We start from the raw sequence: 25,073 nt of genomic DNA, 5'->3' as shown, positions 1-25,073 counted from the left end.
ATCTGAAGATTCTGAACTAACCTCTATCAAACCTCTTCTACCTTGATCTTGCTTGATTTGGAGGAAAACTCTTGACCACAAATCACAATTGAAAGAGCTCTCTTAACAGCAGCGTGTTCCCATCACTGTAATACAGCTTTGGAAACTGCTACAAAACTGTGCCACCAGAGACTTCCTTTAGAAATCCAAAGCTAAACGGCCAATCAGTTCAATATATAAATGATGCAACACCAGTCTTAAATTACGTTGATACATAATTTATACAAAGAACCTGTATTAAATTATACTAAGAACCTGCATTCCCAGTATATTAATCCAGGTCTCCACACTTAGAATCTGACCTTTAGTAGCAATACATTAAAAGTATGGTCAGCTTACAGAGACTAAAATTTTGTGTAGCATTATGCAGAATTGAAACTATTCAGTGTATTTGATTCCCTCCCATACTCAAAAATAAGACACATTTTGTAAATCCTTAAACTAAACCCCATAAATACTAACTTAAGCATTGCACAGACTTCAAACATTACATACACATTTGCAGATTTAAAGTGCACTGTAAATTGCAAGACAGCAATCAAATTAATCTGTAACTTTGCACAAGTCAAAACTATTTTGCAGAGCTGTATCAAGTTAATACTTGCTCAAATACAGAAAAATGCAAACTTTTTCAGAACACCAGAGGATGGCATCAGACAGTTCATATGTTTGTTTTCATTAAGTTTACAACAACCACATTTCTTAGTACCTTGTTTGAAGCAATGCTTCCATAGGTGTTAGGCGGTCCTGCAACTGCCGGGACACAGCAGTTAGCAAGGATGCACAAGCAGTACTACATCCTGCCAAATCTTCATCCTTTACATAATTCAGCAATACAAAATACCAATACACGGATCCTGCATTAAAAAAAAATAAATTCGTTTCAAGTGAAACATGATGTGAATTTGCCACTCAGAAAGCATACTTTGAAGCATAATCAATGGAAATGGTAAATGAAGTATCTAATAGTTACTGGATACAGACTATGAAGTGTTCTCTCCCTCCCCTATTTTTGAGAGACTTCACTTTAGAAACATTCTGTAATCATTAGTTTCCACAAGTAATTCAAACTCTCTTATCAACTAATTCATAAATGAATTAAAAAAAAGGTTCCCAAGAGACAGCTTTGCACACATTTCTTTCATTGCTTCTGCCCACTGCTTCTACTAAGCACAACAATCAAAATGCTCTTGACACACTAAGGTGCTAGGCTAGGGGTTCCACCATCTTCAGAGCCAAGCCTTACTCTAGATTCAACTCTTCCTTCTCCTCTTATGCTCTGTTTTTGGCTGCTGTCTCCTTATTCTGTATTTGTTGGAGGCACTGTTTCCTTACAGATCAGTTCTGGGAGCACAGTGCAGTGGTTCTGTACAGAAACACAAACCTCAGCTTCCTCCTCTTCCTCCCCTTGTGCATTCCACACCCTCAACAGCAGCATGTTCCATGATTCTAAACGGGGGGTAGCACAACAAACGTTTTGAACTGCAAACTGATTTTCCTGCAAGACCCCTTGGTGATGCCAATCTAGATGCAATCCAACAATGTCATACTGTGAAAAATGCAAAGCAGGTCTTGCCACCCCAAATACAAGCGCTGAAGTCATCTTCCCATGCTATCTGGCATTCAATGGCTTCAAAAAGGTGCCAAGATACCACTACTCTGCCATGCAGATGAGGAAAGAATTTATTTTACTTAAAAATCTCCTTTTGGTGCAGAAGTAACAGAAGTGGATTACTAGTTGGAAATCATTTGGATATCCAGGCTCCCTGGAATAAGTCTTCCAATTTTCAGAAATAACAGACAATCCTGACTCTCCTTTACATCAACAGAATCTGTGGTTGCTGAATACCTTTGAAAATTCTTGCAAAACTTACCTAAGCTCTTCCAAAAATGTCAGTGCCTTAGTACTCTGTTTTAAGCAAGCTAAATTGCTTACAATTCCATCTTTTAATTTGTAAAAAATTGTTCAACTCCAAATGCATACTTCATACTTGGATACCACCCGATCAGACCACACCAAGACGCAGTTTGTACTAGCTGAACAATTACCTAATTCTTATTCCACAAGATAGCCCAGCAAAACATGCCAAACATAAAACGTACTGCATATTTTCCTGACAACAAACATTGTATACATACCACCTGTTGCAGCAGCAGGCAAAAGAGGCATGTTGTCAAGTAAAGCTTTTAGAAGAACTGATCCAAACCCCTGTTGACTTGGGTCACACCTGCCATTGCTGCGAAGAAACACATAGACACTTTAACATTTAATGAAGTAAGAACAAAACATGAAATCTCCTCCAGAAGATGTAGTTGAAAGACTGATGTTCTTTGCACTCATACCCTACTACACTTTTCCTCAACAGATCTTCCTGATCTTGTTGATTTATAACTTCAATGTTAAACAATAATACACACATGTATATAATTCTGACTGCATGCAAACCCCCCAAATATAGATTAAAATACATATAAATAAATAGCACTGACCTGATGCATAGTGCAAGAAATCGTGCACACTTGTGAGCTATGCTCCGCCCAGCTTCAAAGAAGCAAACACGTATTATATCAGAGACACATTTACGTGTTTTAGAAAGTAAGCTGTCATTTCCTTCCTTTGAGCTGTAAAAACAAGTTGCACACTTTATTAGAGAATCACATAAAACTCTGGTTTTTTAACAGAGTTAATACTGAGAAATAGCCATGCTAACTGAAACACAATTTCTCTCTTACCTGCCGGGTCCATTTGAATACACTCCAGCCAGCCAACAAAGAGCATCCAGTACAAGACTCTGAGAGTGTTCTGTAGTCAGACCATCATCTGTCTTCTTGCAAAGAGTGGCAAGCAGCTTCTCATGGAACTCTGAAAACTGTAACATGGCACACCGTTGAACTCTAGTGAGGAGGGGAAGGAAATAAAACACAGAATTATCCAATATGGCCATTCTTCCATTAAAGTGTCCCCTTCAGCTTTGTTTCCTATCTTAGGAGCGGCGAAAAAAAGATGCCTAGATGAAAGTAAAACTAGTACACAAGCATATATGATACATTCCGTGCACACATTCCCGATCTTCCTATTTTCTGCTCACAGAACTTCCTAGGTTACTATATATTTAGTAACCTTCAGAGAATATTTTTTTTCCCTATTAACTTCTAAACCAAAACAAACTTTCACCATCTACAACACTCTTTGGCAACCATTGGCACAAACTTCTTTGCAGCCTTCTTGACCACTTTAAGCCCATTACAGCCAGTGCCGCCACTGTGGGGTGGCAGTTGGTCATACAAATTAAATACTGTATTATTTGTATTTAGGTCTGTAGTACCAATCCAGAGAGACTTTAACCACACTTTTGAGTAACAGTTTGTCAGTTAAATTCGATTCTAAGCTTTTTGACAAATAATATACACTCTGTTGTAAGAAACAAGACAACTGGAAATAGAAAGGAAAGGTGCTTCCTTAAAAAAGAAAAATATATATATATGTCCAAATAATTTATCTAATTTGCCAAGAAAACTTAAATACATTTGCCTTTTCAAGTCAGGCAAATAAATCGCTCAACACAGAATTTCATGCATGGTGTTACTCTACCACAACTGGCACAGCACAGCACCCCTGAAATCACAACTTACAGGATTTTCCATATAGAATACATTTATGAAATGACAACTTGCAACAGTGGTTTAACCCGATCTATTTTGAGAATTAAGTATTTTATGAGACTTGTAACTAAAGCCGGTATTTTTTAGAATTAAAAAACACCTACTAACCTTTCCTTGGAAATAGAAGTTTTTTTAAATCTTCGAATTGTTACAGAGACTTCTTGAAGTAAGTCACAGCCTCTCAGATTATCTGATTTTCTTGAAGAATTAGTGGCTTCAATTTTGCTAGATGGCTTTTCCTGATTTTGGCAGGGGTAAAAGAATTAATTAATAAATCACATTGGTTTTGACTGCTTCATTTGTATAACTTGTTCAGTGAAATGCATAGAGTTCAGTAAAGTCTCTCACCCAGTTTGAGTGTTGTACTAAAACAGACCACTTTTATTCACCAATTGTTTTAATAGAGAACATCAAATTTAACCATGTTCTGTAATTTATTATCTTCTAACCATTCTAATAATGTTCACAAGATGTACAATGCACCATCTACAATGTATCAACTACAATGATAAAGAGTAAAATGCACCCACACAGAGCAATCTTTGTAAGAGGATGAGGTGTGTCTATCAGCTACTGAAAACATGCATGGAAACAAGTTTCTAAAACAAGTGCTCAGAATTGGGAAGTGGCAGAACAGACCTTTTCAACTAACTTTGCACAGAAAAAACAACTTAAGAGATGTTGAACTCTGATTCAACCCTTTAAAAAGTCATTTTTAATGGATCTTAATCCTCCCAACAGCTGTTTCATTTTCATGTTACATAAATCATACCAATTCTACAACTCCTAACACAGATGTCTTTCTCGGCTATTCATTACCTTGCCTGCTGCAACTTTTGCCAACAATGAAGCAAGCGAATGGCCCTTGTTAGTCTGAGGTTTTAAAGGTGGTATTCTAACTACTGGTCTAATGCCGCCATTGCAGATTTCTTCTGTTCCTCTGTCATTCACTGATTTAACATGAATCAAAAATGAACGATACTTGCCACCAGCCATGCCTAAAAGTGGAAAAAGAAAAAGGGGAGGGGGGAGGAGGAATTTGCATAGTTTATGTGGGCAAGTTGTAAACACATTCCAACTTCACAGATACAGTGCACAAGCAGAGCTCAACTACATCAACTACAGTACTTGAGCATCAGTTTGAAAAGGTAACTCACCAATTGTGTTACACAGCAAAATTTGTCAATGCAAAAATAAATACAATTCGAAGTCTGACTTTAGTCACACATACCTCATGTGAATAGCATAGTAAACTGGTTTACCTTTAACAAGCTTTGGACTTGTTAGTGTCAACATTCCTGCATGTCCTGACAGATCAAGTCCAGTAGCCAGCCATACTGGACCACAGAGTATATCTTCCTTGTGTTCCTCCAGAAACGGACACAATCTCAGACCTTAAAAACCATGAGTAATATGGACCTGAATTACAATTAAGTCACAAAATCTGATCATTTGCATGGGTTAAAAATATACCGTGTCAAACTCTAATCACTAAATACATCTAACTCTACATTGAAAAACTAACAGTTACTTGAGATTCATTTTTAGCCATTTTCCAGTGAAATCAGTAACGGTAAATTACAGCATTTTCAGTTATATTATATGGGTAATACGTACATTGACTATCTCATCAGAGCTACAAAATACACAACTGATAAAATGATGAACCAATATATATTGATCCACAACTCTCACTGCGTCTTTTCCAAAGCAGAACAAAACTGTTTCTCCTGTGTATATTGAAATTCATTCCTTGCTGCCTCCTCCTCAGCATGAAACATCTTCCGGCACTTTTTCTTTTATCACCCGCTTTGATCCCTCTGATCCCTCCCCTCATCCTTTGCAACACCTTTCTTGGAATCATAGAACAGTTTGGGTTGGAAGTGACCTTAAAAGTCATGCTCTAGATAAGCTCCATCACACGAAAGAAAAGGAGGTGTAAAGGAAAACTGTTGAAAGGACCAAGAAAAAGAATCATAGTTCTGGAACTGATTCACTCCAACTATCCATTCTTAGTCTGTAGCTCCCCTCACTGATCCAATCAGACTGCCTTCCACAGTCTCTCTAACAGATTCTGTGGAAGAGTACTGGTTAACAAAAAGTTTATAAAAACAGGCATAGCAAATCTGATGTGGCTAAAAGTCAACATGGCTAGTTATGAATTCTTTAATAGCTGTTTATTATTTTTTTTGTGGTTTACAGCACCAGTCTCTACAAAAGCCAGGTATGCAAAGAAAAATTCTATTAAAATTAGCTAAGGAAACCAAGTGAAATACTGCTGGAACAGGGTAAGAGTTTAAGTTAGAAAGATGTCACATCACACTATTTCTGAATTCAAATAAATACCATTCTGCTTTTAAGCACCAGAACTTTCTAGTATGCTGGGGGGTTTCCTGGTGTGCTTGCATTTAACTTTCAACCCATACAGTAAATAGACCAGTGAGAGAGGCAACATTCAAGAGGGCTGAGAAATTAGTCTCTTTTAAATGGCTGAGAAAATTTTGCAAAGAAATTCCAGTGTATCATTAAAAAAAAATGCGAAAAGCAAGCTTATATTTTAAACAAAGTATAACAAGACAAATAAAACTTACATTGTGGTTCCTCTACATCCATATACTGCATTTCTTCATTGAATTCAACCAGTCCTGGTTTTCCATTTCTCTCCACTTCAATATTATGAGCTGGAGATAAAGGAAATGTAATCTGTCTATCTACAGCTGCTTCTGGAAATAAAAATATTAGTGAGATTTCATAAACATTGCTTAAGGCTCACTGAAAACAGAAGCAGTAGTTTTCATAGGAAATTTATCAGCTATGAATTCTAATTTATAATACTACTTCCACCATTTCTAATATAAGAACCACTAATATACAAAGGCATGTTTTTCATATGAGGATTGCAATCGAAGTTGCAGCAAATAGTTAAAAAGGAAATATTTCTTTGCATGACCTGTAAAGCCTGCTTGGCTTTAACACTGCCCAAATTATTTTCTCCCAATAATCAACGGTGGATTACTCCTAAGTAATTAGATTCCAGTATTGAAAGTTTGAGAATTTAAACTGAAAATAACTGGATTGCTCCTGCTGAACGTCAGAATCTATTTTAGTAATACTTAAGTACAGCCCTTTTTTCAATTAAATGGTTTTCATGAATCATAGATGAAGAGGACATGCAAGCAAATGAACAAGCATATACAGTGATTTAACTGCCAGATCAAAAACGTTAGTTCCAAACCAGAAGAATTATGCCTCTGGCCGTTATTACACACTACATGTTTAACTGGTTTCAGGGTTCCTGTCATACAAAAAAAAAAATGACTGAGTAAATTCTCCCCTACACATCTTCCTTAGGTCTCATGATCTTAAAATTTCAGTTCCCTCCTACTACAACAGAAGGAGTGAATGGGGTGGGGGGGAGGGTAGTTAACAGAATTTCGGTCTGAAGTTTTTACACATTTTCAAGAGCCACCAAACAATGCTAAATATTACTACTCCCTGAGATCAGAACATTTTGGTTAATATCCAGCACAGATATAAATTATCTAGGTTTGTCTTCCCTTATAATGAAATCATTAGTACCCTATTACTTCATTCAATAGTTCATAGAAATACAGCAAATATCATTAAGGTCCTTTTTTCCAAAACCCAAGAAATTGAAAAAGGCTAGGAAACAACTGCAGTAACACTTGAAAAGGTGCCGGTTAGTTGAGGCTCCCCAACGCTACTGAATAAAAACCAGACAGACCGACCTGGCTAAGGTTGCTTTGCAGGCACACTCATATACCCTAGCTCTTTCTAGGCTGCCGGTGTATAACCTGGCCCTCCACTCCATGCCTTCTCCACCCTGTCCTTAACAGGAAAAAAAAAAAAAAAAAAGAGCAAATTCCACTGCATTGCATGTGAGGAAGTGAAATGCCATTTTCTGGAAGAGCTCTGTCATGCCTTATGATTGGTAAGCTGTACTGTAAAGCATCCACAGAAAGCTCTGGCCATCTATTTCACAGCCAAATCAAAAGTCTTTAAAGAATTACCAACTCATGGAACTGTTTGCTCAAAAATATTTAAAACTGGAACATTAAGGAAAAGCTTAGCTTTTTCTGTTACACAGGTGAAGACTTTCAGATTAATTTTGACATCCAGATCTGTAAATGAACTCAAGTCTAAAATTCTGACAAGCTGAAAATGAAACATGTTCTGTTCAGAAGAACAAAACGAACTATCTGTCCTATTTTTTGCTTTGATAGAACAAAATACTGCTACATGTTAAAATTAAGATTTTACTTCAAGCACTAAACGCAGGAAGAACCTGCAAGAACAGCTCTTAACTGCTATCCTGCAGTCACAGCTAGCACTTCTGTTAGAACTTTTAAACCATCTTGTATCCTAAAAGAACAACTTTTCTCCAATAATATTACTATGCTAGAATATTTTATAAGATTTACAGGTTTATAAGATTTCTTCGAGGGAGCATCTCCGGTATGTTTTTTTCCTCATTAAACACCGGGAATGCTACAGAGTGAGAAGTTGTCTGAAAGCATGTCAATGATCTTTGGTATGTCTGTATTCCTTTTTAAAATTTACAGCTCTGCTACTCTTGTTTAACTGGGGTGCTCTTACTTAGCATTTAAAAGAATTCAAAAAGAAAGAAAGAAAAAAGAGAGCTTTTATAATCACGCTTGCTGTTCTCCCCAACACATTTTATATCCAGCAGCCAATTTAATAATATCTGACAGCAAGGTTTCTCTGAAATACCGAGCTCCTAGAAGCTTTTCAAAAAGAGGTGGCCAGATAAAGCTAACCAATTCATGCCTCAGTAAAAGGAAGTGCTGCATGTAATACCTTTCATCCCTAGCAGACAGGGCAGCAGGACATGCAATGAACACTCTCACCACAGGAAAATCCCATTGGAGGCACAAACTCTTCCACATCAAAGAAGTGACTTTTCAATTTATGCTACCCCCACACAGGTCCCCTGAGAGCTAGTAAGATGCAGAGTCTCCAGCTAGGAGTCTTTCCAAGGCAAGAGCATTCATAACTTTGGTCTACCCTGTCAAAGCTGCAAGGAACAAAAGGTGAAATCATACTGCAGCTTTCACATAGCTTAGTTAATGAGCCAGATGATGAGAGAATTCCCAAGGAAGCCAGGTTTTGCCTAGCGCCATCAAAAAAAAAAAAAAAAAAAGACTTGCTATTTCTTTTATACATCCAGTAGGCACTGGCAAATAATTTCCCTCAATGACTTGGAATAATTTATTATAATTTTTTTTAATATATCAAGACCTTAAAAAGAGCACTGCTCGTTTCATCAGTCTCTAGGATGATTTACAATTGACTTTCTTTTTAAAATGACTGTAGGATTCAAGCAGTACAGAATAATAACTCAGTTCAAACCTTCTGAGCTATGCACTTTTTATTTATGTAAAATTCAGTATTTTAACTGTTTACCCAGTTTGTTTCCCCAGTTCACATTCAAACATGGTAAGTGAAAATGGACCACCACACAGAAACAAATGGAAATAAGTAAACCAGAAATAATTACGCAATTTCAAGAAATTCTTCCAATATGCATCACAGTAATGAGTTTGAGAAAACAAACAATATTCTGAAAGATATCTTAAGTTCCTTCTTACCATTGACTTTCCCTAAGCCTGGAGCTTTATTTTTCAGTAAAGTCACTTGAATCTGGGGAATGTTGGTGATGTTTGAATTCAAAACAAATTTGAAGTCCACATGTCCAACCATACAGGCTTTTGGTAGAACCAGTTCAAAGACATGCTCATCCCAGCTGTTGCTGTCAGGAAAAAAAGACAACAAATGACTCTGTGTTAAGAGAAATTTCAGATCAAGCAGGCAGCATTTCCCAGCGCACTCTCCATCTACATACACTTAACAAGAAAAAAGTATTTTGTGTAAGTTGACATCCACATGCATTTCTGAAGTAAAAGTCTTTCAAGCTGCAGTTAACCACATTTTGTGATGAACACATTAAAAGCCAATTGATAAGAGAGGGCAAATCAATGCTCAGATAAAAGTTGCTGTGAAAAATTCCCTATTACCCTCATTGCAGTACTGTTTCCATATTACTATAAATACCAGTTAATTATTTCTAGCAAAAAAGGAAGGGGGGGGAGGAGGATGTGAGTAACTAAAAAAGGACCTCCCAATAAATGAAGTGTCTGAAAGCACGACAGTAACCAACTTGCATTGGAATCTCTAAGTCGGCCTTCTCCACTAAGCAGTGTCAGTGTCGCTTTGCAGTGGTACAACAGCCACGTCCAGGAGACCCAAAAAACTATTTTCAAATTATTTTATCATTTTTTAAATTTATTTTATTTTATTAAATACATTTCATAACTTATACAGGATGAGAAGTGCTTCTTACCAGGTGCACACTCAGAAGCCTGCACTGTGCAAAATGGGTGCAGCTTTCTTTTAAGGAGTAATACTTCCCTTTCGAAGCCCACTTTGGTTTACACTGAAAGTGTAAACTTGAGATAATAGGTGCCCCTCAATGAGCAGCTCCACAGTTTGATCACTAAGGTTTGCAGAAGACAGTTCCAACCGAAGATTGATTCATATAAAATGAATCATGTGCCAACTGTCACATTTATATACACTTTTAGAATAACTGCACTTCCTGATCTTCTCAACTTATCAGTGAATAATTTTTTAAAACACAGTAACTTTGATAGCCTGTGATTATTTAATTGTATAACTGAGAACACTAAGAAACTGAGTATGCTGCTATAAATACTGGTTAAATGTTTTCTAACATCTAAATTACAAAAAGGTATTATAAATCAAAAAATATGCTACACATTGAGTATTCTGCAGAAAACCATTTTAAAATAGATTAAGCATTGGTACAAATGTCAAGTCTTTGCATTTTTTACAGTAATATCCCTGAAGGCCATTATCTCCCTTAGGCAAGTATAACACACTTATAACTGATTCCAGGTACATATAATGAAACAGCACGCCATCTTTCCAAAACAAGCAACATAGAAAAGCAGTGATTTTGGGAGGAAAGATCAACAGAAGGAAAAGATGGACAGAGAGAACTTGTGGGTATGATTTAAGAAGAGTGAAGAATTTTCAGATAACTGTACAAATAACTCAGGAAAATAAAATAACGAAAAATTATCCTATAACTCCAGGGGAAAAATTGTTAGCAAATATAACATTAAACACTTAGACTCACTCACACCTTTCCTCTGGCTTGGAGAATTTGTAGCCCAGTGCAAAACAGGGAGAGGTTTGTGGGTGGTTTTTTATGTCTGAGTATTCCTATAGGTGTCATGCAAAGCGTGAATTGAATGAGGAATTCAAAGGAGCAAGCCTTCTGAAAGGCTAGGTAATATTCTGCTCATCCAGTTTAACTTACGGATCTGGTAAAAAAACAGAACTGAAAAATAAACCAGCTTGTCTGCAGTAGTCTTTTGTAGCTTGTATGTTGCATACAACGCGTACTGATGGTAAATCACAACTGTTACTCGTCTACTTCAAAAATCTATTTTTGGCAGAACTGAGGAGCAGGTGTGCCAAAGAAAGTTTTAAGTATCTCTCAATAGGCATGTATGGAATAATGATCCTCCATGAAGGTCTCACATTAATCCAACAGTGAAGAAATCTTCTTATACCTGTGGCAATGAACTTCACAATCTAATTCTGTGATGAGTGGAAAATCTCTCCTTTAAACAGTTTTTCAATTTCTCATAGCTCTGTAAGTTCATCCACTATATTTGTGTGTGAATTTTCAAAGAAGTGAACACATTTTTTACTTCCTTATTATTTTCTCAGTATCTTAGTGTATCCATCCTGAGTATCACATTTCACATATATGCAAGTTCTTTTAGCAACTTTTCTTGCCTCCAAAACCCTTCTAAATCTATGGCATCTTTTTAAAGAATACACAATCAAGACTGTGTTCTAAATATAAATGCATCATCATTCTCACAACTACAAAATATTTTCAAACACACTTCTTAATTCCTTTTCTAGAACATCTCACTAACATTTGATCTTCCACTACAACTGAACTTTGACCTGCAGACCCACTTTCAGAGTTCAAACACTGGAAAGCACATCAGTACTTAGCTCTTCCTTCTTCACATATTTTCAAGTACATCTGCGTAAGATGAATACATAAAATATTCCTCAAATATAAATTTGAGAAACAGCCAGGAAACTCAGGTGTCACTGTTTTATCAGAACACATTAGGAATACCTGTACTTGTTTTTTTTTTTAAAAAAAGGTTTAACCCAACTTAACATTTCAGTTAAATTACCACTGAAGGGGAAATACTGATACATAGGTTAATTCACCAGGTAAACCAGACTTCTGGTGTTTCCTTTGTTACACAGCCTTCTTAAAATAAAGTAGGAATGAAAGACCATAATACAATGCCATTCCCTAAAATACATTAACAGGATTATCTCCTTCTATTTATCTGAGAAACAAAAGAATTACCGTATCAAACTGCATTACTCATCCATCTAACCCTGTAATCCCACATCTTGATAGGAATCAGTACGAAACACTCAAAGAGAAGATAAAAGGAACCTTATATTAAGGACCAACAACATAATACAGAATTCAAAAAGTTTCTTCCTAGATGACTTCTAATTAAGTGCTAACATTGCTCTCAATCTTAAGAGTGTATATTCTACCTTAATGGACAAAAGGGACTGTAATGTAATCATCTTCATGAGTCATTTAGCAGCTGTCAAAGATTTCCAGGACTAAACCAGAACTTTTAACTTTACCTCTTTTCATTCCTGTTTTACTCTGCAGCGGGCATAATTCTTTTCCTCTAATGAAACAATATTCATAAACTAATGTTCCACCTACCACCTTCCAATTAACAGCTATTGTCTTCACCGTTTGCTTCCATATATCTTTGTATTGGTAGTTTTTTATTTTTCAGCTGGTGCTGAACACACGGGATAATCAGTAGTTTTAACTGGAAGTTATCTTGCAAGGAACCTCCTCCTTTCCACTTGTTACATACAGAGTATTTTACTTGCACAAAGCAAAACCACCAATAAAGGTTTTAAAGCCCATAACGCACTGCAAGTTTTTTTAACTGTAGCTTATGAACATTAAATGAAACCAAGATTCAGCTCATGTTAGGTGTCAGCCCTGGAAATGCCTGCAGCTATTACCTTCCAGACCTGTTTTCCTACCTGGAATGCTTCATTATCACATGCTAGATTTTACTTGTTTATACAACAAGCTTTTTTGCCCCACCTCTAGCTCCCCTGGCATCCTTTGGCTATTGCGTTGTTTCCCATGTGTGGCCATTCGGATTCTACATTACTATCCAAATCTTATACACCAGTGGGACAGATATGTGACAGCCTGACCCAAAACATCTTGTAGTGCCTTATTATGCGTATCCCTTAATAAAATACACAACACAAGTTATATCTCTATTTTGTTTCCTCCAAGCATTTTTCAGAAAAATCTATGCAAAGCTACTCTGAGTCGGTTTTAAGCAACTCTTTAAGGAGACGGCAACACTGCTGTTACAGTCTTTAGGATCTCAGAGGAATTCCAAGTTCTCATGCCACATGTTAAAAATCCAAGTTGTACTACACATACTGTGTCAGTGCAGTTTATTTCAACAAAAATATTGCCTAAATTTTAACACAACTAGGGCTGTATACTGGCTTAAGCAAATGTCTCTTGTATAAAGATTTAACATGACATGAACAGACATAAATCCAAATTCTATCTTCACATTTTAAAATGTTATAATACTATTTTGTTTAGGACAACTAGTCACACTGGTACCCGCAGGTTGCATTTTCCAATTAAAAAATGTACTAGGAATGTTTGCATGCATAAGAAGGATGAATCAGACTTTCATAGAAACAGAACCAAGAATATCTGTAATTCTGGCAAATGTGCTTGTCTAATGATATAATGAAAGCGCAACATCTGGCAAACAAAACCACACAAATACAAAAATTAACTTTTGCATGTGTTTCAAGGTCCACTAAAACAACTCTGCCAATCTCACAAAAACCTATAATCCAAACTACCAAACAGGGATTATTATCTTCAGAAGTACACGTTCTTAAACTTGTACAGTACTTAAAAACAGTTAAATTGCATGACATTTGTGATTCTACCAGCTATATGAACTAGTAAAGCAATACACACATGATTCTTTCTGCATCTTTACCCTACCTACCTGTCTGTCTGTAGCTTCCAAGTTCGAGTATGCTGAGCTGCATCCCCATGGTGCTGCTGGTGCAGATGCTGAGGATGCCGCCTTTGTTGCTGCTCTTGTTGAACTTCTACCCAACAGGGAGGGACAGTGGCTGAAAACCGTGGTGTCAAGGTCTCAAAACGGGTCAGTTCCACCAGGGATGTCAGTGTTTCAAGGGAAAATGGCTGGTCCACCAAAAGGTCAACTCCTGAATAATTACAGAACATACATTAATTACCGCATAGATATTTTTCCCAGAACATCCTATAAACATTCTGAAATATACCCAAATTGCTGTAGGTAAAATTAACTACATGTTATATGAAAAAAACCCACAACAACAAACAAACAATAAAACCCAAACAAAACCCAAACAACAACAAATAGAAAACCCCAAAATAAACAAAAAAGCAAACAAAAAACAAACCTCCGCCAAAAAACAGCAACCAGAAGCAAGCAACCAAACAATCCCAGCCTTGAGACCATGATGCTTTGAAGGCAGCTCAACTGAAATGTTTCGTAAGTACTGAGAGCTCTGAGCATGCTGTCTGGGATTCAGCCAGAATCATCAGAAAAAACTAATAAGCCAGCTATACTTTGATGATGTAAAGCTGATTTAAACATCCTTTTTTTAATACCTCTATTGACTCAGATTAAAAAAAAAGAAAGTTTTATATTTAATGGAAACAGACATATGGAATTACTGTGCAATTGTAATATTTTATCACTGTTTAAAACATTACTTTGGCACCTGCTTATCAATATAGACTTGCTTTATGGTGGATTACTAGAATGTTCTGGAAGGCTCCCAATTTAGCTTAAAAGAGGGGCAAACAAAAACCAAACATGTTTCATATAATGCACTTAAAAGACACTGGGCCTAGACAAGTATTTTGCCTTCATATTCAAGTCTTGTACTAAGGAAACAAGAAGTACTGAAAATTAAAATATCCCAGTGAGACAAACACCCCAAGAAACATTACAAATGAACTGTAAAAATAATCAGACAACAACGAAAGGAAAACTAGAGGAAAAATAAAATACACACAATGTCAATTTTCTTACGTTTCAAGCATTTTCTCTTAAAAATGCATTTTGGAGAAAATCTTTTACTTGTAAAGAAACGGTGGTTTTCAAAAGGAGAAAGTTTGCTATCTGACTACTACTGCTACCACCCAGGACTGGAGGCGGGGGGATAAAAATAAATTAAATTCACCAACATAAATACTACCCCGCAATGAAGTCTGAACATAAAGACTAACTTGCAAAGCAAGCCAGGTTGAAACCAGAATAACAAGATTACATCCTTCAGCTTGAGAGTAGAAAGGCACATGCAATTAATTCTTCGTGAGAAGTGGAGGAGCTCAGATGAGATACCCAGTCAAGCAAAAAAACTCACTCTCATTGCAACAACTATGATTTCTACTTTTCAATCTAGGAGGCAGGAAAATGCTGAAGAAATTAGAAATTATAAATGCTTTTTCCTGCTTCATTCCCTGCCCTCCTCAACAGACAGAATTACAAATTCAGAGTATTCACAGCAACCACATGTAATGTGGTATAAACACCTAAAATTGAAAAGTGAGGAACTTAACTTTACAGTGCTGTCAAGTGTACTTGGCTTCTTTTGTAAAATTACATTATTTTTGTTATTGTGTAATAGTGAGTTATAACAAGCCAAAGATCTAATAGCAAACTTGCGAAAACGTTTTAAACTGGTCAGGAAAACTAATATTCTTTTTCAATTCCCTTCACCACAAAAAAAGCTCCACTGCTTAAAAGGAAGTAATAATTTTAACCTAATCTAAAATTTACAACTCTCTCAACATATTTCCTTCTAAAACAAGACAATTTAAAACATAGCCAATGCAGGGTAGAAGATAAATTTTAAGAAATGCATTTACAGAAAGCCAACAGAGAAAAATAAACATACGAACAAACCCTACAATATACATGGACAAAAGCTGGGCTGGTTGCTGTGGTTTCTGTCCTGACTACAGCATCTTTTAGCTACAGTTCCAGAGAATGCCAAAGTGATTTCATAAAACCACCCTGCTGCTGCCTGCCATCAGCTGTGAACAAGATCTATTATAGATCAAGACTTGAAGCTCAGTCAGATCTGCCTAGGGGTTCATTTCCCCAAACAGAATGCTTTCTGTTGAGCTAAGTCTCTTGTCTGAAAAACATCCTAAGACAAAAGCGGAAGAAAACATTTCTTTCTGCTGTTTAGTACTTTGATTAGAAAAGGAGCAACACTGATGTTACAAACGCTGGGAGCAATGTCTCATCATGATCCATACACACGCTGACAGCTTCATCCCTTAGAAAATGTTTGCACAGTCCTAGTAATTATTCGCAGATTATATGCTAAGAATCCAGTATTACTGACTTTAGTAACCCTAACCCAGATGGGTCAGACCAAGAGCTCTACAACCACCATTTGGTTTCAGCTTTTCAGCTCTTCCCCCCAGCCCCCTCATTTCATCACTGGCTTCCTGTGACTATTAAGCTTCTCTTGCAGCTTTTAGTGGCTCAGTTTGATGCCACAGCAAAACTGTACTCAATCTATCTGACCATTACTGTGTATTTAACTCCTCTTTGGAAACCATCACAGACCAAGATCAAGCAATGCTACAGTCTCTGAACTGTACGACTACTTAAAGGACGACCTGCAGCTTATGGACAATCTAAAGATACAGCTACTCTGAAGTCCATACATACAAGTATATTCCTTTCTTGTTCCAATAAGCCATATTCAAGCCTATACTGAAGGCCGGATGGGTAGGAGAACAAGATAAAAAACAAACAAAAAAAATTTACCCATTACAGTACTGGCAGAATTTAAACAGTAATGATCAATTTGACTCACCAGGTTAGTCAAAGTTACCATTTGACTGGAAGTCACTTAAATCTGCTGATAAGCTACTCTACAGGGAATGCACCTACTGAAGCACATCTATGCCCTGGATATTCGTATTCTCTTTATTGCTTTATTTGCCATTAGCAGAAGAAGAAAGCTGCAGAAAGCCACAGACTTCTTTCCCTCATGTATGTTCACTGGTTTATTACGTAGCAGTTTTCAAACTTCAGGAATGGCTCCTTTGGTGAAAAAGGAGGAGGAGGAGGAGACATTCAGTCCTCAGAGCAGAGAAGATGACAGCAACTGCTGTACTGCTGCTTACAGATAGTTTTACAACAAAAAGCATCTTTTCCTTTCCTCTTTTGATCACCTCTTGTACAGTAAAATCAGGGGTCATACAAACATAGCACAACACAAAGTGTTACAAGGCTGGCAGCAAGCTGGGGTTTGGGGAGAAAGACAGCAAGTAGCCTGTTGACAACAAAGATGCTGTGATCCAAAACGGTCCCTTGTACTGCCAACTCAGTCCTCTCCCAGCTTTTTTTCTCTGCCACTGCAGGCAAGGACACCTCCCACCACACACAGACACACACAAAATGGACAACAGTCCTCTGAAATAGCTACATGAATGGTTTGTTTCCATTGTAATATTGCTTTATCTTCATGTTTTATATTATTTAGTCTTGTATTTTATATTCTAGGTCATCTTTTCCCAGCATATCCCTAGTTCTGTCCCAACAGGCATGACCAAAACCTCCAAATTACAATGCAACCAAAATAATTATGCTTTGTGTCTCTATTTTCATCAATTGCAGGTTAAAACAAAATGAAAAGCATAATAGTTTTACAGCTCTCTCAAACAGTTCCCTTTAAAACTCAAAGTAAGACTATAAATATATATATATATATACACACACAGACACACACACTTTAAAAAACTCAGCATGACTCAAATCTTCCTCAGGCTTAATGAACAAAATTAGATTTGTTGTTAAGTTTTAGTAGGAAGTTATCTACACTAAAGCATCTTTGATGAGGACTGAGAAAAGATCGAGAGGCCCCCACAGGAGCTCCCATAATGTGCATGCTCACCATTCTTCTTCACAAGCAGGAGCCCTTCACATTTTTCCCCTCTACCTGACTACAAAAGGAACAACCTTCTCACCCAACTCCTGACTTTCCCCTAAGTGGGCCACAACACTACAAGAAACAGCAGACTGGTGGCAGGACTGGTATATGAGAATTGCAGTAAAGACAAGACCCAAATATGATGTTCAAGGTAAAAATAGAATTTGGACAATTAGAAGCAATTATTTCTTGCTGTTCAAGGGTAGACAACCTTTCCAGGAAGGAAACTAGTAGGCAAATGTAACCAGAATTTGAGCATCGCTCAACTCAAATCAACTGCTAAAAACCAAAATGAAAGAGTTCACATCATAAGCTTAATTTATCAATAGTAACTGCACTGCTAGAAGTATAGACAGCATCAATCTCACTGTAACAGTACCTGCTGAATACATGTTTTGTACAGTTTATTAAGTAGAGCTGTACAGCTTCTGCATGAAATGCTAAGGCAATTTTACATAATGAACATGTGATTTAACAGTGTCTATACAATTAAGTGTTTTTCTCTGTCTGCCACACATAAAATAGCACGTAGAGACTGGAAAAACAATCAGTTATACAAAAGTGGGGGGTTTTAAATGAAGAACTGCTTAAGTGTTATGGTTGTACAGAATCAGTGACAGACATACAGCAACTACAGAACTACGACTACAGGGAGCAAAAAAGTATAAAGCAGTACGCTCTCAAATATATCAAAATCATCTTAATATGCAACTTGCAAAAATCGCAAAAGCATTTTCACTTATGTTACATTTAAACACATGCAGTTTACCTGTAATTCCTGGACTAGAAGGGTTAGACAAGGGCTTGGTGCCTTCTGATGACTGCTCTACACTTTTGGAAAGGGATCCATCTACAAGTATATCAGCTTCATCTATGTCATCGCAGGTCCCTCCAATCTGAAGAAAATGAAGTTCTCCACCTAAAATCACCAGACAACAAAACAAGAAAGTTTAGACAGGCATACAGCTAAACTCAACTCACAAGGCAGGCTTGCAGTTAGAATGGTATCCAATTATGAGAGTAATTATACAGGACCTGACACCAGTATGATCATACAGGAATACTCATATTCCTTTATTACCACAGGTTTTTTTTCAGAAAAAATGCAATACAGAACTACAAAAATACTGACTACAGTTGTGAATGGCATCAAAATAAAAAAAGTAATAGGGGAGAGGGGTTAAAAGGTGATTAACTTAGGAAACCTCAATAGAAACCAAAAATCAAAACCATTATGACACTTTCCATAATACAAATCAGGCTTTTAAACAGAAAAATACTCCATCATGTCAACTGAAGGCCTTTATTACTTCATTTGTACAGGCTGCATAAATATCATTTTAAAGTTCATTATTTGTGAAGTGAAAACTCACTTCCCCACTGAACTCTCCTAAGGGGCTCTTCACATTATTCCATCAATTCACATTATGTCCATTTCAGTGGACAAAACGTTTTGATTAAAGCTTGAAATCACTCAAGGAAGTTGCCCATTACTCACCACTACAGATATACATAGATGAATTCTACCATTTACAGAGAAGTCACCAAGAAGGAACGCTCAATTTTATGTAAGGCTGGGGGGAGGGAAGAACTGTTAACAGTTTCAGAAGCTACAAAAGTCCTAATCAGTAGGATTTAAATAAAGGGGAAAATCTTATGAAGTTCAACATACTGACTTGCACCATCTACCAGTCTTACAGCTTACAGCAAGAGAAACACTGAAGAACTTCAGGAAGTTGTGGGTTTTTCTAAGGGAAAGTTATACCAAAGGTCTCATTTATTCTGGAGATGGTTGGGTAGGGTTTCGTTCTAAAGAAACAGAACTTTGGTTCTCAAACCAAGTGTCTGAGTTTCTGTCACTAACTCACAGCAGCAAAACCATCCTTACCATTTTATCCACACTACAAGAGACAGTCACAATCCCTACCAAGAAGATATGAAAGCTGACACTGACTTACTCAGGAGAATAATCTGAAACCAGCACCATTATACTCCCCCAAAATAACAGTTAACACATTCAAAACACTGTTAATTTAATTCTGAATTGTGTTTAAAATCTGTAATTTGCTTGGACTCAAGAACATGGTGGGTTATACAAACAGAACATAAGAATCACAAATCCATCCAAATAAATCCCAAGCTTCCTTCTGGCAAAACAGTTACCGGTTCCAGGAAAGCAGCACTGGCACAAGTTAGCGAACATGTCAGAGACTAGGCCACTGCAGTCAAAGCTGATCTGTGAAATGTCCAGCATCCCAAACACATCCTAGACTCTCGCAGGAGTCTGGAAGAGTGACAATTGTCGACAGCAAATCACAACACAAGGACATAGTTAACAATACCTGAATAGTTAAAGGAATTAAGGAAACAATGCCATACTACAGGAAACTATCCACTGAACAACTTATAGTCCTCCTCTCGCCACTGGGCTGTAAAGAAAGGGTTAGCTCTAAACATACTAGTTCAGAACACTTGAAAAATGTCCTCAAGAAAGCTTCCCCAAAACCTCACTCCAACAGGATTTACACTATTCTCAGATTTCAGCTGTAAAATTCCATCCAGACTGATGAAAAAATAGAATGCAACTGAATAGGGACATGTGAAAGTTACTATGCCCAGCAAGAAATAATTAAACGCACTATTATGGGATGAAGAAAAATCAACTAGCCAGCAGTTTTGTAAAGGAAGCTCTTGTGAGTCCGAAGGTAAACCTGATCCAATTTCCTGCTCAAAAGTGCAAACATCCCACTACATACACACACACTTGGTGTGCACAGACCGCAGAGCTGCTAAGGAATTCTGTTCCATTCAAAGACACCTGGAGGATCACAGTGCCTGGTTTTCGGTATCTCATCAAGATATGTGGACTGACTTGAGATGGTTTTTTGGGAGTGGAGAGTAAGGGATTTTTTCTTTCAAAGTCCCTGAGGAAAGTTTAAAAGGATTGAAGATACTCAGCTTAAAATAAACAGTTGGAAGACTGTACTTAAACTCTGTCTTCCCCTTCTTTTTTGATGCAATCTCTTTGCCATGTTCATAAAGGACAGTACAACAGTAATGACTTCAATCAGCAAAGATGATACAGGCTAAAAACTAGGGGGAAAAAAATCATCTTCAAGGACAGCATGCAGCAGAAGAAATTTTATGAGTAGACTGTTAAATCTCCACGTTGAAGATCTTTGAAAACAGTCTGATCAGTTCTCTACTGCTGACCGGGTAAGTGTAATTGATCTTGACTTGAAGACTATCTCTCAGCATCACTTTGAACAACAATTCTGATGCGGAAAAAAACTCAGTCTCTCCTCAGTCCCGTTAGACCCCATTGACTATGAAGGCAGAAAACTGAGAACACTAAATTGATTCCTGAACTTCAAATACACCAGTATGCAAGGCTGACAAAGCCTAATGACACAGAAGGGACCAATAAGATATCCAATAAACCCAGAAAAAAGCTATAGAGAGTAATTAATACACAACTCAAGGGCAAGAAATCTGTTATAACTGAAAGGTACAAGATTTGGGGGAATCAATTACCAAAGCTATGAAAGCACTACCCAGTTCTGCCAGGCTTGCAACAAGAAATATCAGCACAGACAACACACTTTGGACATACCAACTTCCAGTCTGAAAAACACTTTCTCCAAAACAGAGGAGTGACCAGGAAAACTCTTGTTATAATGTAAGACTCAACACAAACAATCAAAAACTAGATTTGTGAAAGAATTATTACAAATTTCAGGTGAGCACAACGCAGGAATGCTTCACTCACTGGAAGGGACTCAAGCACTCAAACAGATCATACACATTTTAACACCAACTCAATCAGTCTGGGTGGGAAGTACCTGCTTCACCACAACACCCTGAACATTTCTATTTCTTGTAGCATTTGTTCGAAATGCCACCTCACTTCCCTACTCTGCAATATGCCTTCAGACACCGAAGTTCATAACTTGACAAGGGAGAACATCAGCAGTGATGGAAGACAGAAAACCCACAATTCTTAATGATCTTTTAAAAAATATTCCCAGAAACACAAGTATGCATAATTTTCAAAACTGCCAAAACAAAATACAGAGATTTGCACCTTTATGTTAGATTAAAAAAAAAGGAAGATTTATGAGATACCTATTTTTCTACCCCATTTCATATTCTAAAGCAAAGTTCAACAAAACTGCCTGAATGGCAAATACAGCTAAGTAGCTAAACTAAGGAAACAATCCAAAACAAACCCAACAAAAGAAAAAAAAAGTAGAATGTACGCTGTGGACCATTTTCTTCAGTAATTTTTGGTCGGACTGTAATTTAAAAAAAGAAATATAATTAGATGAAAACTGAGATATAAAGGCAGTGACAACTGTAGCTCTGGAAATTGACGCATCCAAAATAAACTATTGGATCCTCTTAAACACAAGATAATAGGTTTTAAATACCATCAAAAGACCACCCTAGAGCTGTAACCCTATTCAAAAACAGTATCTGTCAGCCTACTGCATAGTTTTGTAATAAAGATTTTACTTATTTTGAATGCTACAAAAGCAGAATTTAAATGGGTTTATATTAATGACACAACACAAAATGCTTAAAACCCCCACATGATAACACACAAAACGCTACACTAAGAGGACTATTAACTACAGCCTACCTGAGCCAAGGGGAAGACAATAAAGCATAATACAAAGCCATTAAAAGTCCACTATGTTTGCTTAACCAAAATGTAACCAAGAATATACTTGCACACTCAAGACCCAAGAGGTCATCTCCGGGTAATCCCTGCAGAAACGGAGAAGCACCTGAAGCTGACACCAAGAAGTAACGTTTTGAAGCAGGATAAGAATAACTATTCCCAGATCACAGATGGATGATGTCAAACGCAGGTCTAAAACATCTTTACTTAAAGCCACTCAAAACCTGAAACACCCCTTCACACAGAGGTTTCTTTTCAGTGATATCTTAAAGGCAGTTTTGGAGAAAATTATATGATCGACCAATGAAAAAAATATGGCAACAAGCAGGAGCAGCAGGAAAAAAAAAAAAAAAGGCTCTTCATCCAAAACTTTCTGACGTTAAAGCGTTCTTTGCCTACTGCCATCATTCAAGCAAGTAAACAGAAAAGAATATATTGCTCAGTTTCTATTCTTGAATAATTTTCCAACAACATCCAAGCACTTCCAGTGCCATGTACGTTCCAAATCTTCTACTTAACATTTTCACTTAGATTGTTGCACTAGAAGCTACTTGTTAGAATGATTAATGTTGAATACATCAGTGACTATAGCTATTCTACTTCAACACTTATCTTCCTAATGCTTTCAGACCGCAGGCACCATCCCACATGTGGTAGTAAATATATAAAAGCAAAACACTTCAAAACAATTTCAGAAGAAGTCTAAGAAAACTGCATTTCAGAAAAAATAATAATTTAAAAATAGATATATTTGGCCACGTAGCAGATCAGCAATTTTACCCACTTACAGAAGAAAGATTCAAGGATGATTACAATTCAACACAACAAAAATTATGCAAAAACTACTCCTTACATCAAGTTATTGAAATGTGCAGTAAGACTATAGGATAAAAAAAAATATATTAATAGTTGAGGTTTTTAATTTGCCTTTTTTTTTTTCTTTAGTATTCCTGAATTTTATGTAGTACAGTTATTTATGAACATCTAAGATCAAGCCATTCTTTACAAAACTTCATATTTTGGCATAAACATTAGGACTCTGAGGCTTCAGATATACCTAGTATCAGACCCTGAAATCCAGACTTCTAATGGACATTAGTCCCAAAATATTTATCATGGCTTTGGACTTTTCTCACAAAAGTGAGAAAAATTACACCCAGAGAAGCGACTGAAATGTTAGAAAAGGAATAGAAATTGAAAGCCTCTAAAGACATTTAAACAATGAAAATAATGAATTCTGAAGTTCATTCTAATTTGGTTGCAGAGCAGAAAATCAAGTTCCACAGTGCAGTGGGTGTAAATGAAAGATAAGAATAATCAATGGATTAAAAAAAAATAATAAAAATGAAGAGTTATCTAAGTACTATACTCGAAAGAGGAAACTTGAAGGCAGAGGGATACCTGTGGCACACAGGACTACAGAAGAGAAAACCGAAAATCTCAGTCATCTTAAGGGCAGCAAGAACAAAAGAAGTCACAGCAAAACTATTTATAAACTACTAAATGGACATTACAACACTCTCAGAGAGAAAAATATAGATAAAAATACACAGAAAAAAAATACTGAAAAAGCAGAATGATGTACTTGTCTGTTATGAGGAAAATTAAGTGTTCTCTAGTCAGTAACAGAGGTGGTGGTTATCTAGAGAAAATACTCCTACGCGCACAGAATGCATGCCCCCAACTCAACAGACCTGCGTATCCTACACTCAAGGTCCCAAAACAGGTTTAGATCATACCAAATGTTACAAGAATATAATTACCATACATGCTACCAACGGATGGGAAAGTACTGTGGACGGTAACAATAAGCCCTTTAATCATTAGTCTTAAAAGACAAGATACAAGAATAGATTTGAAGTGAGAAAGAAATGAATAATAGTGTAATTCTATAGGAAAAAACCTTAGGAAGGTTTGGGGTTTTTTTTAAGTGAGACTGCAGTTTAATCAGCAAAGTAAAAACATTATGACACAAATAAGATGCTAACAGTTTTCAAAGGCAATTAACCTTTCAGGTAAAGTTCTATTTTAACTAGGGAGAAGCACGCATTATTAAATAAAGCTGAAATAGTTCAACAGACATTTCTTCAAAAGCAGTTACCAAAAGAGAACCATTTAGTAAATATGAATGTCTCCATTAGGAATCTGCAAACATAAATACTAGTTGCTAACATATAGAGTTTTCATCCATACTCAAAAAGCAAATCTAAAGTCTCCACTGGTAAAACTCTTGGTAGGTGAGTGATAAACACAGGGCCCTTTAGAGACATGAGATTTTTACATAATAATATAATAAACATAGTAAGCTTGACTGTTGGAAACAACAGGTAAATCTGATTTGAGTTTAACCACTCATGTAAGGACTCTGTAATCAACACAACACCACCATGAAAGGAGGAAATGTGTCAATTTAAATTCTTCTAGTAAAGTTCAACATGATATTGGTGGGATTTCATTTGAAACGTGAATCATCCCATCAGCT

At 36.7% G+C, this 25,073-nt stretch overlaps 1 protein-coding gene across 6 annotated transcripts in view; it reads right to left on the bottom strand.

Moving 5' to 3' along the window:
• Window positions 1–25,073, bottom strand: part of BIRC6 (baculoviral IAP repeat containing 6) — a 183,177-nt gene that overhangs the window by 128,150 nt on the left and 29,954 nt on the right. For 5 of the 6 annotated variants that reach the window (XM_055726252.1, XM_055726249.1, XM_055726253.1 and 2 more), the window contains exons 11-21: window positions 18,677–18,826; window positions 13,902–14,127; window positions 9,333–9,493; window positions 6,294–6,425; window positions 4,965–5,096; window positions 4,522–4,700; window positions 3,811–3,941; window positions 2,773–2,934; window positions 2,530–2,661; window positions 2,179–2,276; window positions 749–896 (exon numbers count right to left, since the gene is read on the bottom strand). In XM_055726252.1, the coding sequence (XP_055582227.1) occupies window positions 749–896; window positions 2,179–2,276; window positions 2,530–2,661; window positions 2,773–2,934; window positions 3,811–3,941; window positions 4,522–4,700; window positions 4,965–5,096; window positions 6,294–6,425; window positions 9,333–9,493; window positions 13,902–14,127; window positions 18,677–18,826 (1,651 nt within the window). The remainder of the gene's footprint in view (window positions 1–748; window positions 897–2,178; window positions 2,277–2,529; window positions 2,662–2,772; window positions 2,935–3,810; window positions 3,942–4,521; window positions 4,701–4,964; window positions 5,097–6,293; window positions 6,426–9,332; window positions 9,494–13,901; window positions 14,128–18,676; window positions 18,827–25,073) is intronic. The other variant, XM_055726250.1, reaches the window with a different exon arrangement.

Source organism: Falco cherrug, chromosome 13, assembly GCF_023634085.1.
Source record: "Falco cherrug isolate bFalChe1 chromosome 13, bFalChe1.pri, whole genome shotgun sequence".
Taxonomy (NCBI): domain Eukaryota; kingdom Metazoa; phylum Chordata; class Aves; order Falconiformes; family Falconidae; genus Falco; species Falco cherrug.
This window is presented reverse-complemented; position numbering and strand designations above follow the sequence as displayed.